The 15,903-nt window shown below is 55.7% G+C and overlaps 1 protein-coding gene and 2 pseudogenes across 1 annotated transcript; all 3 read left to right on the top strand.

Annotated features, from left to right (window-relative positions):
* The first annotated feature begins 309 nt into the window (after nt 1–309).
* LOC121288153 lies at nt 310–3,244 on the top strand (annotated as a pseudogene).
* Nucleotides 3,245–11,716: 8,472 nt separating this feature from the next.
* LOC121291966 (uncharacterized protein DDB_G0271670-like) lies at nt 11,717–12,236 on the top strand (the record flags this gene model as incomplete). Its single annotated transcript, XM_041213671.1, has 2 exons — nt 11,717–11,855; nt 11,923–12,236. Coding segments are annotated over 2 exons (453 nt in total), but the record flags the coding sequence as incomplete, so codon positions are not given.
* A 2,022-nt stretch (nt 12,237–14,258) lies between these two features.
* On the top strand, nt 14,259–14,828 carry LOC121291950 (annotated as a pseudogene).
* Nucleotides 14,829–15,903: the final 1,075 nt, after the last annotated feature.

Here is a 15,903-nt window from a genome sequence, read left to right as displayed (position 1 = left end):
CAGCAGGAGCAACAAAAGCAGCTGCACCAGCAGCAGCCACCAGCAGCAGCAGCACCAGCACTGGCAGCAACAGCAGCAGCAGTAACAACAGCACCAGCAGCTGCAGCAACGACCAGCAGCAGCACCAAAAGCAGCAGCACCAACAGCAGCTGGAACAGCAGCAGTAGCAGCAACAGCAGCAACAACATCAGCTGCAACAGCAGCAACACCTGCAGAAACAGCAAGAATAGCACCAGCAGCAGCACCACCATCAGTATCAGCAAAAGGATCAGTAACAGCAATATCTACAGCAACAGCAGGAGCAACAGCAGCCAAAGCAGCAGCAGCAGCACCAACACCGGCAGCAACAATAGCAGCAGCCAAAGCAGCAGCAACAGCAACAGCAGCAGCAACAGCAGCAGCAGTACCAACAGCAGTAGGAGCTGCAGCAGCTGACAGTAGCAGCACCAAAAGCAGCAGCAGGAACAACAATAGGGTCAGCAGCAGCAGCAGCAACGGCAGCATCAGCAATAGCAGCAGCAACAGCAACAGCAGTACCAGCAGCAATAACAGCAGCAGCAGCAACTACAGCATCACCAGCAGCAGCAAGAGCAGCAATGTCAGCAGCAGCAGCAGCAACAGCAGCAGTACCAGCAACAGCAGCAGCAACACCAGCAACAGGAAGAGCAGCGCCATCAACAGCGGCAACAACAGCAGCAACAGCAGCAGCAGTAACAGCCAGAGCAGCACCAGCAAAAGCAGCAGCCACAGCAGCACCAACACCACCAGCAGCAGCAGTACCAACACCAGCAACAACAGCAACAGCACCAGCAGGAACACCAGCATCACCAGCTGCAACAGCAACAGCAAAAGCACCAGCAGCAGTATCAGTTGCAGCAACAGCAGCTGCACCAGCATCAGCAGCACCAGCAGCAGCAGCACCACCAGTAGCAGCAATAGCATCAGTAGCAGCAATAGCTGCAGCAACAGCAGCAGCAACAGCAGCAGCAGGAGCACCAACACCAGCAGCAACAGCAGCAGCAGCAGCAGCCAAAGCACCAGCAACAGCAACAGCAGCAGCAGCAGCCATATGAGTTGCAGCAACAGCAGCAGCACCAGTATCAGCAGCACCAGAACCAGCAGAAACATCAGCAGCTCTAGAACCTGCAACAGCAGATGCAACAGCATGAGCAGCAGCACCAGTACCAGCAACAGCAGCAATTACATCTGCAGTAACAGGAGCAACACCAGCAGCAGCTGCAAGAGCAGCACCAGCAGCAGCACCACCACCAGTAGCAGCAACAGGATCAGTAGTAGCAATAGCTACAGCAACAGCAGGAAACAACAGCAGCTGCACCAGCATCAGACACCAGCTGCAGTAGCACCAGCACTGGCAGCAACAGTAGCAGCAGCCAAAGCATCAGCAACGGCAACAGCAGCAGCAACAGCAGCAGCAGTACCAACAGCACCAGCAGCTACAGCAGCTAGCAGCAGCAGCACCAACAGCAGCAGCACGAACAACAATAGGGACAGCAGCAGTAGCAGCAACAGCAGCTCCAGCAATAGCAGCAGCCTCAGCAACAGCAGTACCAGCAGCAATAACAGCAACAGCAGCAACTACAGCATCACCAGCAGTAGCAACAGCAGCAACACCAGCAGCAGCAGCAAGAGCAGCACCAGCAGCGGCACCACGACCAGTAGCAGCAACAGGATCAGTTGCAGCAATAGCTAGAGCAACAGCAGGAGCAACAACAGCAGCTGCACCAGCTGCAGCCACCAGCAGCAGCAGCACCAGCACTGGCAGCAACAGTAGCAGCAGCCAAAGCACCAGCAGCAGCAAAGGCAGCAGCAGTACCATCAGCACCAGCAGCTGCAGCAGCTAGAAGCAGCAGCACCAACAGCAGCAGCACCAACAACAACAGGAACAGCAGCAGTAGCAGCAACAGCAGCATCAGCAATAGCTGCAGCAACAGCAGTACCAGCAGCATCAACAGCAGCAGCAGCAACTACAGCATCACCAGCAGCAGTAACAGCAGCAACACCAGCAGCAACAGCAAGAGCAGCACCAGCAGCAGCACCACCACCAGTATCAGCAACAGGATCAGTAGCAGCACCAGCAGCAGCACCACCACCAGCAGCAGCAACAGGATCAGTAGCAGCAATATCTACAGCAGCAGCAGGAGCAACAGCAGCCAAAGCACCAGAAGCAGCACCAACACCGGCATCAACAGTAGCAGCAGGCAAAGCACCAGCAACAGCAACAGCAGCAACAACAGCAGCAGCAGTACTAACAGCAGCAGCAGCTGCAGCAGCTGGCAGCAGCAGCACCAAAAGCAGCAGCACGAACCACAATAGGGACAGAAGCAGTAGCAGCAACAGCAGCATCAGCAACAGCAGCAGCAACAGCAGCAGCAGTAACAGCCAGAGCAGCACCAGCAAAAGCAGCAGCCACAGCAGCACCAACACCACCAGCAGCAGCAGTACCAACACCAGCAACAACAGCAACAGCACCAGCAGGAACACCAGCATCACCAGCTGCAACAGCAACAGCACCAGCAGCAGTATCAGATGCAGCAACAGCAGCAGCACCAGCAGCAGCAGCACCACCAGTAGCACCAAAAGCATCAGTAGCAGCAATAGCTGCAGCAACAGCAGCAGCAACAGCAGCAGCAGGAGCACCAACACCAGCAGCAACAGCAGCAGCAGCAGCCAAAGCACCAGCAACAGCAACAGCAGCAGCAGCAACAGCCGTATCAGTTGCAGCAACATCAGCAGCACCAGTATCAGCAGCACCAGAACCAGCAGCAACATCGGCAGCACTAGCACCAGCAACAGCAGAGGCAACAGCATGAGCAGCAGCACCAGTACCAGCAACAGCAGCAACTACATCTGCAGCAACATGAGCAACACGAGCAGCAACAGCAGCAGCAACAGCAGCAGCACCACAACCAGTAGCAGCAACAGGATCAGTAGCAGCAATAGCTACAGCAACAGCAGGAGCAACAACAGCAACAGGAACAGCAGCAGTAGCAGCAACAGCAGCAACAACATGAGCTGCAACAGCAGCAACACCAGCAGCAACAGCAAGAGCAGCACCAGCAGCAGCACCACCACCAGTATCAGTAACAGGATCAGTAGCCGAAATAGCTACAGCAACAGCAGGAGCAACAGCAGCAGCTGCACCAGCTGCAGCACGAACACCGGCAGCAACAGTAGCAGCAGCCAAAGCACCAGCAACAGCAATAGCAGCAGCAACAGCAGCAGCAGTACCAAAAGCACCAGCTGCAGCAGCATAAGCAGCAGCACAAGTACCAGCAACAGCAGCAACTACATCTGCAGCAACAGGAGCAACACCAGCAGCAACAGCAAGAGCAGCTCCAGCAGCAGCACCACGACCAGTAGCAGCAAAAGGATCAGTAGCAACAATAGCTACAGCAACAGCAGGAGAAACAACACCAGCTGCACCAGCAGCAGCCACAAGCAACAGCAGCAATGGCACTGGCAGCAACAGTAGCAGCAGCCAAAGCACCAGCAGCAGCTACAGCAGCAGCAGTACCAACAGCAGCAGCACCAACAACAACAGGAACAGCAGCAGTAGCAGCAACAGCAGCATCAACAATAGCTGCAGCAACAGCAACAGCAGTACCAGCAGCAATAACAGCAGCAGCAGCAACTAGAGCATCACCAGCAGCAGCAACAGCAGCAACACCAGCAGCAACAGCAAGAGCAGCACCATCAGCAGCACCACCACCAGTATCAGCAACAGGATCAGTAGCAACACCAGCAGCAGCAACAGGATCAGTAGCAGCAATAGCTACAGCATCAGCAGGAGCAACAGCAGCCAAAGCACCAGCAGCAGCAACAGCAGCAGCAACAGCAGCAGCAGTACCAACAGCACCAGCAGCTACAGCGGCTAGCAGCAGCAGCACCAACAGCAGCAGCACGAACAACAATAGGGACAGCAGCAGTAGCAGCAACAGCAGCATCAGAAATAGAAGCTGCAACAGCAACAGCAGTAGCTGCAGCAATAACAGCACCAGCAGCAACTACAGCATCACCATCGGCAGCAACAGCAGCAACACCAGCAGCAACAGCAAGAGCAGCACCAGCAGCAGCACCACCACCAGTAGCAGCACCAGGATCAGTAGCAGCAATAGCTACAGCAACAGCAGGAGCAACACCAGCCAAAGCAGCAGCAGCAGCACGAACACCGGCAGCAAAAGTAGGTGCAGCCAAAGCACCAGCAACAGCAACAGCAGCAGCAACAGCAGCAGCAGTACCAACAGCAGCAGCAGCTGCAGCAGCTGGCAGCAGCAGCACCAAAATCAGCAGCACGAACAACAATAGTTACAGCAGCATTAGCAGCAAAAGCAGCATCAGCAATAGCAGCAGCAACAGCAACAGCAGTACCAAAAGCAATAACAGCAGCAGCAGCAACGACAGCATCAGCAGCAGCTGCACAGCAGCATCACCAACACTGGCAGCAACAGTAGCAGCAGCCAAAGCACCAGCAGCAGCAACAGCCACAGCAAAAGCAGCAGCAGTACCAACAGCAGCAGCAGCTGCAGCAGCTGGCAGCAGCAGCACCAAAAGCAGCAGCACGAACAACAATAGGGACAGCAGCAGTAGCAGCAACAGCAGCATCAGCAATAGCAGCAGCAACACCAGCAGCAGTACCAGCAGCAATAACAGCAGCAGCAGCAACTACAGCATCACCAGGAGCAGCAACAGCAGCAACACCAGCAGCAGCATCAAGAGCAGCACCAGCAGCAGCACCACCACCAGTATCAGCAACAGGATCAGTAGCACCACCAGCAGCAGCAACAACAGGATCAGTAGCAGCAATAGCTAAAGCAGCAGCAGGAGCAACAGCAGCCAAAGCACCAGCAGCAGCACCAACACCGGCAGCAACAGTAGCAGCAGCCAAAGCACCAGCAACAGCAACAGCAGCAGCAACAGCAGCAGCAGTACCAACAGCACCAGCAGCTACAGCAGCTAGCAGCAGCAGCACCAACAGCAGCAGCACGAACAACAATAGGGACAGCAGCAGTAGCAGCAACACCAGCATCAGCAATAGCAGCAGCAACAGCAACAGCAGTAGCAGCAGCAATAACAACACCAGCAGCAACTACAGCATCACCATCGGCAGCAACAGCAGCAACACCAGCAGCAACAGCAAGAGCAGCACCAGCAGCAGCACCACCACCAGTAGCAGCAACAGGATCAGTAGCAGCAATAGCTACAGCAACAGCAGGAGCAACACCAGCAATAGCAGCAGCAGCAGCACGAAAACCGGCAGCAAAAGTAGGTGCAGCCAAAGCACCAGTAACAGCAACAGCAGCAGCAACAGCAGCAGCAGTACCAACAGCAGCAGCAGCTGCAGCAGCTGGCAGCAGCAGCACCAAAAGCAGCAGCACGAACAACAATAGGGACAGCAGCATTAGCAGCAAAAGCTGCATCAGCAATAGCAGCAGCAACAGCAACAGCAGTACCAAAAGCAATAACAGCAGCAGCAGCAACTACAGCATCACCAGCAGCAGCAACAGCAGCAATGGCAGCAGCAGCAGCAGCAACAGCAGCAGTACCAGCAACAGTAGCAGCAACACCAGCAACAGGAAGAGCAGCGCCATCAACAGCGGCAACAGCAGCAGCAACAGCAGCAGCAGTAACAGCCAGAGCAGCACCAGCAAAAGCAGCAGCCACAGCAGCACCAACACCACCAGCAGCAGCAGTACCCAGACCAGTAGGAGCAACAGGATGAGTAGCAACAATAGCTACAGCAACAGCATGAGCAACAACAGCAACTGCTCCATCAGCAGCCACCAGCAGCAGCAGCACCAGCACTGGCAGCAACAGTAGCAGCAGCCAAAGCACAAGCATCAGAAACAGCAGCAGCAACAGCAGCAGCAGTACCAACAGCAGGAGCAGCTGCAGCAGCTGGCAGCAGCAGCACCAACAGCAGCAGCACCAACAACAACAGGAACAGCAGCAGTAGCAGCAACAGCAGCATCAGCAATAGCAGCAGCAACAGCACCAGCAGTACCAGCAGCAATAACAGCAGCAGCAGCAACTACAGTATCACCAGCAGCAGCAACAGCAGCAACAGCTGCAGCAACAGCAAGAGCAGCACCAGCAGCAGCACCACCACCAGTATCAGCAACAGGATCAGTAGCAGCACCAGCTGCAGCACCACCACCAGTAGCAGCAACAGGATCAGTTGCAGCAATATCTACAGCAACAGCAGGAGCCACAGCAGCCAAAGCACCAGCAGCAGCACCAACACTGGCAGCAACTGTTGCAGCAGCCAAAGCACCAGCAACAGCAACAGCAGCAGCAACAGCCGCAGCAGTACCAACAGCAAGAGCAGCTGCAGCAGCTGGCAGCAGCAGCACCAAAATAAGCAGCACGAACAACAATAGGGACAGCAGCAGTAGCAGCAACAGCAGCATCAGCAATACCAGCAGCAACAGCAACAGCAGTACCAGCAGCAATAACAGCAGCAGCAGCAACTACAGCATCACCAGCAGCAGCAGCAGCAGCAACACCAGCAGCAGCATGAAGAGCAGCACCAGCAGCAGCACCACCACCAGTATCAGCAACAGGATCAGTAGCACGAACAGCAGCAGCAACAGGATCAGTAGCAGCAATAGCTAAAGCAGCAGCAGGAGCAACAGCAGCCAAAGCACCAGCAGCAGCACCAACACCGGCAGCAACAGTAGCAGCAGCCAAAGCACCAGCAACAGCAACAGCAGCAGCAACAGCAGCAGCAGTACCAACAGCACCAGCAGCTACAGCAGCTAGCAGCAGCAGCACCAACAGCAGCAGCACGAACAACAATAGGGACAGCAACAGTAGCAGCAACAGCAGCATCAGCAAGAGCAGCAGCAACAGCAACAGCAGTAGCAGCAGCAATAACAGTACCAGCAGCAACTACAGCATCACCATCGGCAGCAACAGCTGCAACACCAGCAGCAACAGCAAGAGCAGCACCAGAAGCAGCACCACCACCAGTAGCAGCAACAGGATCAGTAGCAGCAATAGCTACAGCAACAGCAGGAGCAACACCAGCAATAGCAGCAGCAGCAGCACGAACACCGGCAGCAAAAGTAGGTGCAGCCAAAGCACCAGCAACAGCAACAGCAGCAGCAACATCAGCAGCCGTACCAACAGCAGCAGCAGCTGCAGCAGCTGGCAGCAGCAGCACCAAAAGCAGCAGCACGAACAGCAATAGGGACAGCAGCATTAGCAGCAAAAGCAGCATCAGCAATAGCAGCAGCAACAGCAACAGCAGTACCAAAAGCAATAACAGCAGCAGCAGCAACTACAGCATCACCAGCAGCAGCAACAGTAGCAATGGCAGCAGCAGCAGCAGCAACAGCAGCAGTACCAGCAACAGTAGCAGCAACACCAGCAACAGGAAGAGCAGCGCCATCAACAGCGGCAACAGCTGCAGCAACAGCAGCAGCAGTAACAGCCAGAGCAGCACCAGCAAAAGCAGCAGCCAAAGCAGCACCAACACCACCAGCAGCAGCAGTACCCAGACCAGTAGGAGCAACAGGATGAGTAGCAACAATAGCTACAGCAAAAGCAGGAGCAACAACAGCAACTGCTCCAGCAGCATCCACCAGCAGCAGCAGCACCAGCACTGGCAGCAACAGCAGCAGCCTCACCAGAAGCAGCAGCACCAACAGCAACAGGAAAAGCAGCAGTAGCAGCAACAGCAGCAACAACATGAGCTGCAACAGCAGCAACACCAGCAGCAACAGCAAGAGCAGCACCAGCAGCAGCACCACCACCAGTAGCAGCAACAGGATCAGTAGCAGCAATAGCCACAGCAACAGCAGGAGCAACAGCAGCAGCTACACCAGCAGAAGCACCAACACCGGCAGCAACAGTAGCAGCAGCCAAAGCACCAGCAACAGCAAAAGCAGCAGCAACAGCAGCAGCAGAACCAACAGCAGCAGCAGCTACAGCAGCTAGCAGCAGAAGCACCAGCAGCAGCAGCACGAACAACAATAGGGACAGCAGCAGTATCAGCTACAGCAGAATCAGCAATAGCAGCAGCAACAGCAACAGCAGTACCAGCAGCAATAACAGCAGCAGCAGCAACTACAGCATCACCAGCAGCAGCTACAGCAGCAACACCAGCAGCAACAGCAAGAGCAGCACCAGCAGCAGCACCACCACCGGTAGCAGCAACAGGATCAGTAGCAGCAGTAGCTACAGCAACAGCGGGAGCAACAGCAGCAGCTGCACAGCAGCATCACCAACACCGGCAGCAACAGTAGCAGCAGCCAAAGCACCAGCAGCAGCAACAGCCGCAGCAAAAGCAGCAGCAGTACCAACAGCAGCAGCAGCTGCAGCAGCTGGCAGCAGCAGCACCAAAAGCAGCAGCACGAACAACAATAGGGACAGCAGCAGTAGCAGCAACAGCAGCATCAGCAATAGCAGCAGCAACAGCAACAGCAGTAGCAGCAGCAATAACAGCAGCAGCAGCAACGACAGCATCACCAGCAGCAGCAACAGCAGCAACACCAGCAGCAGCAGCAGCAACAGCAGCAGTACCAGCAACAGCAGCAGCAACACCAGCAACAGGGAGAGCAGCGCCATCAACAGCAGCAACAGCAGCAGCAACAGCAGCTGCAGTAACAGCCAGAGCAGCACCAGCAAGAGCAGCAGCCACAGTAGCAACAACACCACCAGTAGAAGCAGTACCAAGACCAGCAAAAACAGCAACAGCACCAGCAGGAACACCAGCATCACCAGCTGCAACAGCAACAGCAACAGCACCAGCAGTAGTATCAGTTGCAGTAACAGCAGCAGCACCAGCATCAGCAGCACCAGCAGCAGCACCACCAGTAGCAGCAATAGCATCAGTAGCAGCAATAGCTGCAGCAACAGCAGCAGCAACAGCAGCAGCAGGAGCGCCAACACCAGCAGCAGCAGCAGCAGCAGCAGGCAAAGCTCCAGCCACAGCAACAACAGCGGCAGCAGCAGCCGTATCAGTTGCAGCAACAGCAGCAGCACCAGTATCAGCAGCACCAGAACCAGCAGCAACATCAGCAGCACTAGCACCAGCAACAGCAGCAGCAACAGCATATTCAGCAGCACCAGTACCAGCAACAGCTGCAACTACATCTGCAGCAACAGGAGCAACACCAGCAGGAACAGCAAGAGCAGCACCAGCAGCAGCACCACCACCAGTAGCAGCAACAGGATCAGTGGCAACAATAGCTACAGCAACAGCAGGAGCAACAACAGCAGCTGCACCAGCAGCAGCCACCAGCCGCAGCAGCAGAAGCACTGGCAGCAACAGTAGCAGCAGCCAAAACACCAGCAGCAGTAACAGCAGCAGCAACAGCAGCAGCAGTACCAACAGCAGCAGCAGCTGCAGCAGCTAGCAGCAGCAGCACCAAATGCAGCAGCACCAACAACAACAGGAACAGCAGCAGTAGCAGCAACAGCAGCATCAACAATAGCTGCAGCAACAGCAACAGCAGTATCAGCAGCAATAACAGCAGCAGCAGCAACTACAGCATCACCAGCAGCAGCAACAGCAGCAATGGCAGCAGCAGGAGCAGCAACAGCAGCAGTTCCAGCAACAGCAGCAGCAACACCGGCAACAGGAAGAGCAGCATCATCAACAGCGGCAACAGCAGCTGCAGTAACAGCCAGAGAAGCACTAGCAAAAGCAGCAGCCACAGCAGCACCAACACCACCAGCAGCAGCAGTACCAACACCAGCAACAACAGCAACAGCACCAGCAGGAACACCAGCATCACCAGCTGCAACAGCAACAGCAAGAGCACCAGCAGCAGTATCAGTTGCAGCAACAGCAGCAGCACCAGCATCAGCAACACCAGCAGCTGCAGCACCACCAGTAGCAGCAATAGCATCAGTAGCAGCAATAGCTGCAGCAACAGCAGCAGCAACAGCAGCAGCAGGAGCACCAACACAAGCAGCAACAGCAGCAGCAGCAGCCAAAGCACCAGCTACAGCAACAACAGCAGCAGCAGCAGCCGTATCAGTTGCAGCAACAGCAGCAGCAACAGTATCAGCAGCACCAGAACCAGCAGCAACATCAGCAGCACTAGCACCAGCAACAGCAGCAGCAACAGCATAAGCAGCAGCACCAGTACCAGCAACAGCAGCAAATACATCTGCAGCAACAGGAGCAACACGAGCAGCAACAGCAGGAGCAGCACCAGCAGCAGCACCACGACCAGTAGCAGCCACAGGATCAGTAGCAACAATAGCTACAGCAACAGCAGGAGCAACAACAGCAGCTGCACCAGTAGCAGCCAACAGCAGCAGCAGCACCAGCACTGGCAGCAACAGTAGCAGCAGCCAAAGCACCAGCAGCAGCAACAGCAGCAGCAGTACCAACAGCAGCAGCAGCTGCAGCAGCTAGCAGCAAAAGCACCAACAGCAGCAGCACCAACAACAACAGGAACAGCAGCAGTAGCAGCAACAGCAGCATCAGCAATAGCAGCCGCAGCAGGAACAGCAGTACCAGCAGCAATAACAGCAGCAGCAGCAGCAGCAATAGCAGCTGTAGTAACAGCCAGAGCAGCACCAGCAAGAGCAGCAGCCACAGTAGCAACAACACCACCAGTAGAAGCAGTACCAAGACCAGCAAAAACAGCAACAGCACCAGCAGGAACACCAGCATCACCAGCTGCAACAGCAACAGCAACAGCACCAGCAGTAGTATCAGTTGCAGCAACAGCAGCAGCACCAGCATCAGCAGCACCAGCAGCAGCAGCACCACCAGTAGCAGCAATAGCATCAGTAGCAGCAATAGCTGCAGCAACAGCAGCAGCAACAGCAGCAGCAGGAGCACCAACACCAGCAGCAGCAGCAGCAGCAGGCAAAGCTCCAGCAACAGCAACAACAGCAGCAGCAGCAGCCGTATCAGTTGCAGCAACAGCAGCAGCACCAGTATCAGCAGCACCAGAACCAGCAGCAACATCAGCAGCACTAGCACCAGCAACAGCAGCAGCAACAGCATAAGCAGCAGCACCAGTACCAGCAACAGCAGCAACTACTTCTGCAGCAACAGGAGCAACACCAGCAGGAACAGCAAGAGCAGCACCAGCAGCAGCACCACCACCAGTAGCAGCAACAGGATCAGTAGCAACAATAGCTACAGCAACAGCAGGAGCAACAATAGCAGCTGCACCAGCAGCAGCCACCAGCAGCAGCAGCAGAAGCACTGGCAGCAACAGTAGCAGCAGCCAAAACACCAGCAGCAGCAACAGCAGCAGCAACAGCAGCAGCAGTACCAACAGCAGCAGCAGCTGCAGCAGCTAGCAGCAGCAGCACCAAATGCAGCAGCACCAACAACAACAGGAACAGCAGCAGTAGCAGCAACAGCAGCATCAGCAATAGCTGCAGCAGCAGCAACTACAGCATCACCAGCAGCAGCTACAGCAGCAACACCAGCAGCAACAGCAAGAGCAGCACCAGCAGCAGCACCACCACCGGTAGCAGCAACAGGATCAGTAGCAGCAGTAGCTACAGCAAGAGCGGGAGCAACAGCAGCAGCTGCACAGCAGCATCACCAACACCGGCAGCAACAGTAGCAGCAGCCAAAGCACCAGCAGCAGCAACAGCCGCAGCAAAAGCAGCAGCAGTACCAACAGCAGCAGCAGCTGCAGCAGCTGGCAGCAGCAGCACCAAAAGCAGCAGCACGAACAACAGTAGGGACAGCAGCAGTAGCAGCAACAGCAGCATCAGCAATAGCAGCAGCAACAGCAGCAGCAGTACCAGCAGCAATAACAGCAGCAGCAGCAACTACAGCATCACCAGGAGCAGCAACAGCAGCAACACCAGCAGCAGCATCAAGAGCAGCACCAGCAGCAGCACCACCACCAGTATCAGCAACAGTATCAGTAGCACCACCAGCAGCAGCAACAGGATCAGTAGCAGCAATATCTAAAGCAGCAGCAGGAGCAACAGCAGCCAAAGCACCAGCAGCAGCACCAACACCGGCAGCAACAGTAGCAGCAGCCAAAGCACCAGCAACAGCAACAGCAGCAGCAACAGCAGCAGCAGTACCAACAGCACCAGCAGCTACAGCAGCTAGCAGCAGCAGCACCAACAGCAGCAGCACGAACAACAATAGGGAGAGCAGCAGTAGCAGCAACAGCAGCATCAGCAATAGCAGCAGCAACAGCAACAGCAGTAGCAGCAGCAATAACAGTACCAGCAGCAACTACAGCATCACCATCGGCAGCAACAGCTGCAACACCAGCAGCAACAGCAAGAGCAGCACCAGAAGCAGCACCACCACCAGTAGCAGCAACAGGATCAGTAGCAGCAAAAGCTACAGCAACAGCAGGAGCAACACCAGCAATAGCAGCAGCAGCAGCACGAACACCGGCAGCAAAAGTAGGTGCAGCCAAAGCACCAGCAACAGCAACAGCAGCAGCAACAGCAGCAGCAGTACCAACAGCAGCAGCAGCTGCAGCAGCTGGCAGCAGCAGCACCAAAAGCAGCAGCACGAACAGCAATAGGGACAGCAGCAGTAGCAGCAAAAGCAGCATCAGCAATAGCAGCAGCAACAGCAACAGCAGTACCAAAAGCAATAACAGCAGCAGCAGCAACTACAGCATCACCAGCAGCAGCAACAGCAGCAATGGCAGCAGCAGCAGCAGCAACAGCAGCAGTCCCAGCAACAGTAGCAGCAACACCAGCAACAGGAAGAGCAGCGCCATCAACAGCGGCAACAGCTGCAGCAACAGCAGCAGCAGTAACAGCCAGAGCAGCACCAGCAAAAGCAGCAGCCACAGCAGCACCAACACCACCAGCAGCAGCAGTACCCAGACCAGTAGGAGTAACAGGATGAGTAGCAACAATAGCTACAGCAACAGCATGAGCAACAACAGCAACTGCTCCAGCAGCAGCCACCAGCAGCAGCAGCACCAGCACTGGCAGCAAAAGCAGCAGCCGCACCAGAAGCAGCAGCACCAACAGCAACAGGAAAAGCAGCAGTAGCAGCAACAGCAGCAACAACATGAGCTGCAACAGCAGCAACACCAGCAGCAACCGCAAGAGCAGCACCAGCAGCAGCACCACCACCAGCAGCAGCAACAGGATCAGTAGCAGCAATAGCTACAGCAACAGCAGGAGCAATAGCAGCAGCTACACCAGCAGAAGCACCAACACCGGCAGCAACAGTAGCAGCAGCCAAAGCACCAGCAACAGCAAAAGCAGCAGCAACAGCAGCAGCAGAACCAACAGCAGCAGCAGCTACACCAGCTAGCAGCAGCAGCACCAGCAGCAGCAGCACGAACAACAATAGGGACAGCAGCAGTATCAGCTACAGCAGAATCAGCAATAGCAGCAGCAACAGCAACAGCAGTACCAGCAGCAATAACAGCAGCAGCAGCAACTACAGCACCACCAGCAGCAGCTGCAGCAGCAACACCAGCATCAACAGCAATAGCAGCACCAGCAGCAGCACCACCACCGGTAGCAGCAACAGGATGAGTAGCAGCAGTAGCTACAGCAAGAGCGGGAGCAACAGCAGCAGCTGCACAGCAGCATCACCAACACCGGCAGCAACAGTAGCAGCAGCCAAAGCACCAGCAGCAGCAACAGCCGCAGCAAACGCAGCAGCAGTACCAACAGCAGCAGCAGCTGCAGCAGCTGGCAGCAGCAGCACCAAAAGCAGCAGCACGAACAACAATAGGGACAGCAGCAGTAGCAGCAACAGCAGCATCAGCAATAGCAGCAGCAACAGCAACAGCAGCACCAGCAGCAATAACAGCAGCAGCAGCAACGACAGCATCACCATCGGCAGCAACAGCAGCAACACCAGCAGCAGCAGCAACAACAGCAGTACCAGCAACAGCAGCAGCAACACCAGCAACAGGGAGAGCACGCCATCAACAACGGCAACAGCAGCAGCAACTACAGCACCACCAGCAGCAGCTGCAGCAGCAACACCAGCATCAACAGCAATAGCAGCACCAGCAGCAGCACCACCACCGGTAGCAGCAACAGGATGAGTAGCAGCAGTAGCTACAGCAAGAGCGGGAGCAACAGCAGCAGCTGCACAGCAGCATCACCAACACCGGCAGCAACAGTAGCAGCAGCCAAAGCACCAGCAGCAGCAACAGCCGCAGCAAACGCAGCAGCAGTACCAACAGCAGCAGCAGCTGCAGCAGCTGGCAGCAGCAGCACCAAAAGCAGCAGCACGAACAACAATAGGGACAGCAGCAGTAGCAGCAACAGCAGCATCAGCAATAGCAGCAGCAACAGCAACAGCAGCACCAGCAGCAATAACAGCAGCAGCAGCAACGACAGCATCACCATCGGCAGCAACAGCAGCAACACCAGCAGCAGCAGCAACAGCAGCAGTACCAGCAACAGCAGCAGCAACACCAGCAACAGGGAGAGCACGCCATCAACAACGGCAACAGCAGCAGCAACAGCAGCTGCAGTAACAGCCAGAGCAGCACCAGCAAGAGCAGCGGCCACAGTAGCAACAACACCACCAGTAGAAGCAGTACCAAGACCAGCAACAACAGCAACAGCACCAGCAGGAACACCAGCATCACCAGCTGCAACAGCAACAGCAACAGCACCAGCAGCAGTATCAGTTGCAGTAACAGCAGCAGCACCAGCATCAGCAGCACCAGCAGCAGCAGCACCACAAGTAGCAGCAATAGCTGCAGCAACAGCAGCAGCAACAGCAGCAGCAGGAGCACCAACACCAGCAGCAGCAGCAGCAGCAGCAGGCAAAGCACCAGCAACAGCAACAACAGCGGCAGCAGCAGCCGTATCAGTTGCAGCAACAGCAGCAGCACCAGTATCAGCAGCACCAGAACCAGCAGCAACATCAGCAGCACTAGCACCAGCAACAGCTGCAGCAACAGCATAAGCAGCAGCACCAGTACCAGCAACAGCAGCAACTACATCTGCAGCACCAGGAGCAACACCAGCAGGAACAGCAAGAGCTGCACCAGCAGCAGCACCACGACCAGTAGCAGCAACAGGATCAGAAGCAACAATAGCTACAGCAACAGCAGGAGCAACAACAGCAGCTGCACCAGCAGCAGCCACCAGCAGCAGCAGCAGAAGCACTGGCAGCAACAGTAGCAGCAGCCAAAACACCAGCAGCAGCAACAGCAGCAGCAACAGCAGCAGCAGTACCAACAGCAGCAGCAGCTGCAGCAGCTAGCAGCAGCAGCACCAAATGCAGCAGCACCAACAACAACAGGAACAGCAGCAGTAGCAGCAACAGCAGCATCAGCAATAGCTGCAGCAACAGCAACAGCAGTACCAGCAGCAATAACAGCAGCAGCAGCAACTACAGCATCACCAGCAGCAGCTACAGCAGCAACACCAGCAGCAACAGCAAGAGCAGCACCAGCAGCAGCACCACCAGCGGTAGCAGCAACAGGATCAGTAGCAGCAGTAGCTACAGCAACAGCGGGAGCAACAGCAGCAGCTGCACAGCAGCATCACCAACACCGGCAGCAACAGTAGCAGCAGCCAAAGCACCAGCAGCAGCAACAGCCGCAGCAAAAGCAGCAGCAGTACCAACAGCAGCAGCAGCTGCAGCAGCTGGCAGCAGCAGCACCAAAAGCAGCAGCACGAACAACAATAGGGACAGCAGCAGTAGCAGCAACAGCAGCATCAGCAATAGCAGCAGCAACAGCAGCAGCAGTACCAGCAGCAATAACAGCAGCAGCAGCAACTACAGCATCACCAGGAGCAGCAACAGCAGCAACACCAGCAGCAGCATCAAGAGCAGCACCAGCAGCAGCACCACCACCAGTATCAGCAACAGGATCAGTAGCACCACCAGCAGCAGCAACAGTATCAGTAGCAGCAATAGCTAAAGCAGCAGCAGGAGCAACAGCAGCCAAAGCACCAGCAGCAGCACCAACACCGGCAGCAACAGTAGCAGCA

The sequence above is a fragment of the Carcharodon carcharias genome, chromosome 2 (genome assembly GCF_017639515.1).
Source record: "Carcharodon carcharias isolate sCarCar2 chromosome 2, sCarCar2.pri, whole genome shotgun sequence".
In the NCBI taxonomy this organism is placed as follows: Eukaryota; Metazoa; Chordata; class Chondrichthyes; order Lamniformes; family Lamnidae; genus Carcharodon; species Carcharodon carcharias.
The sequence above is the reverse complement of the archived record's forward strand: the minus strand, read 5'-3'. Positions and strand labels throughout refer to the sequence as shown.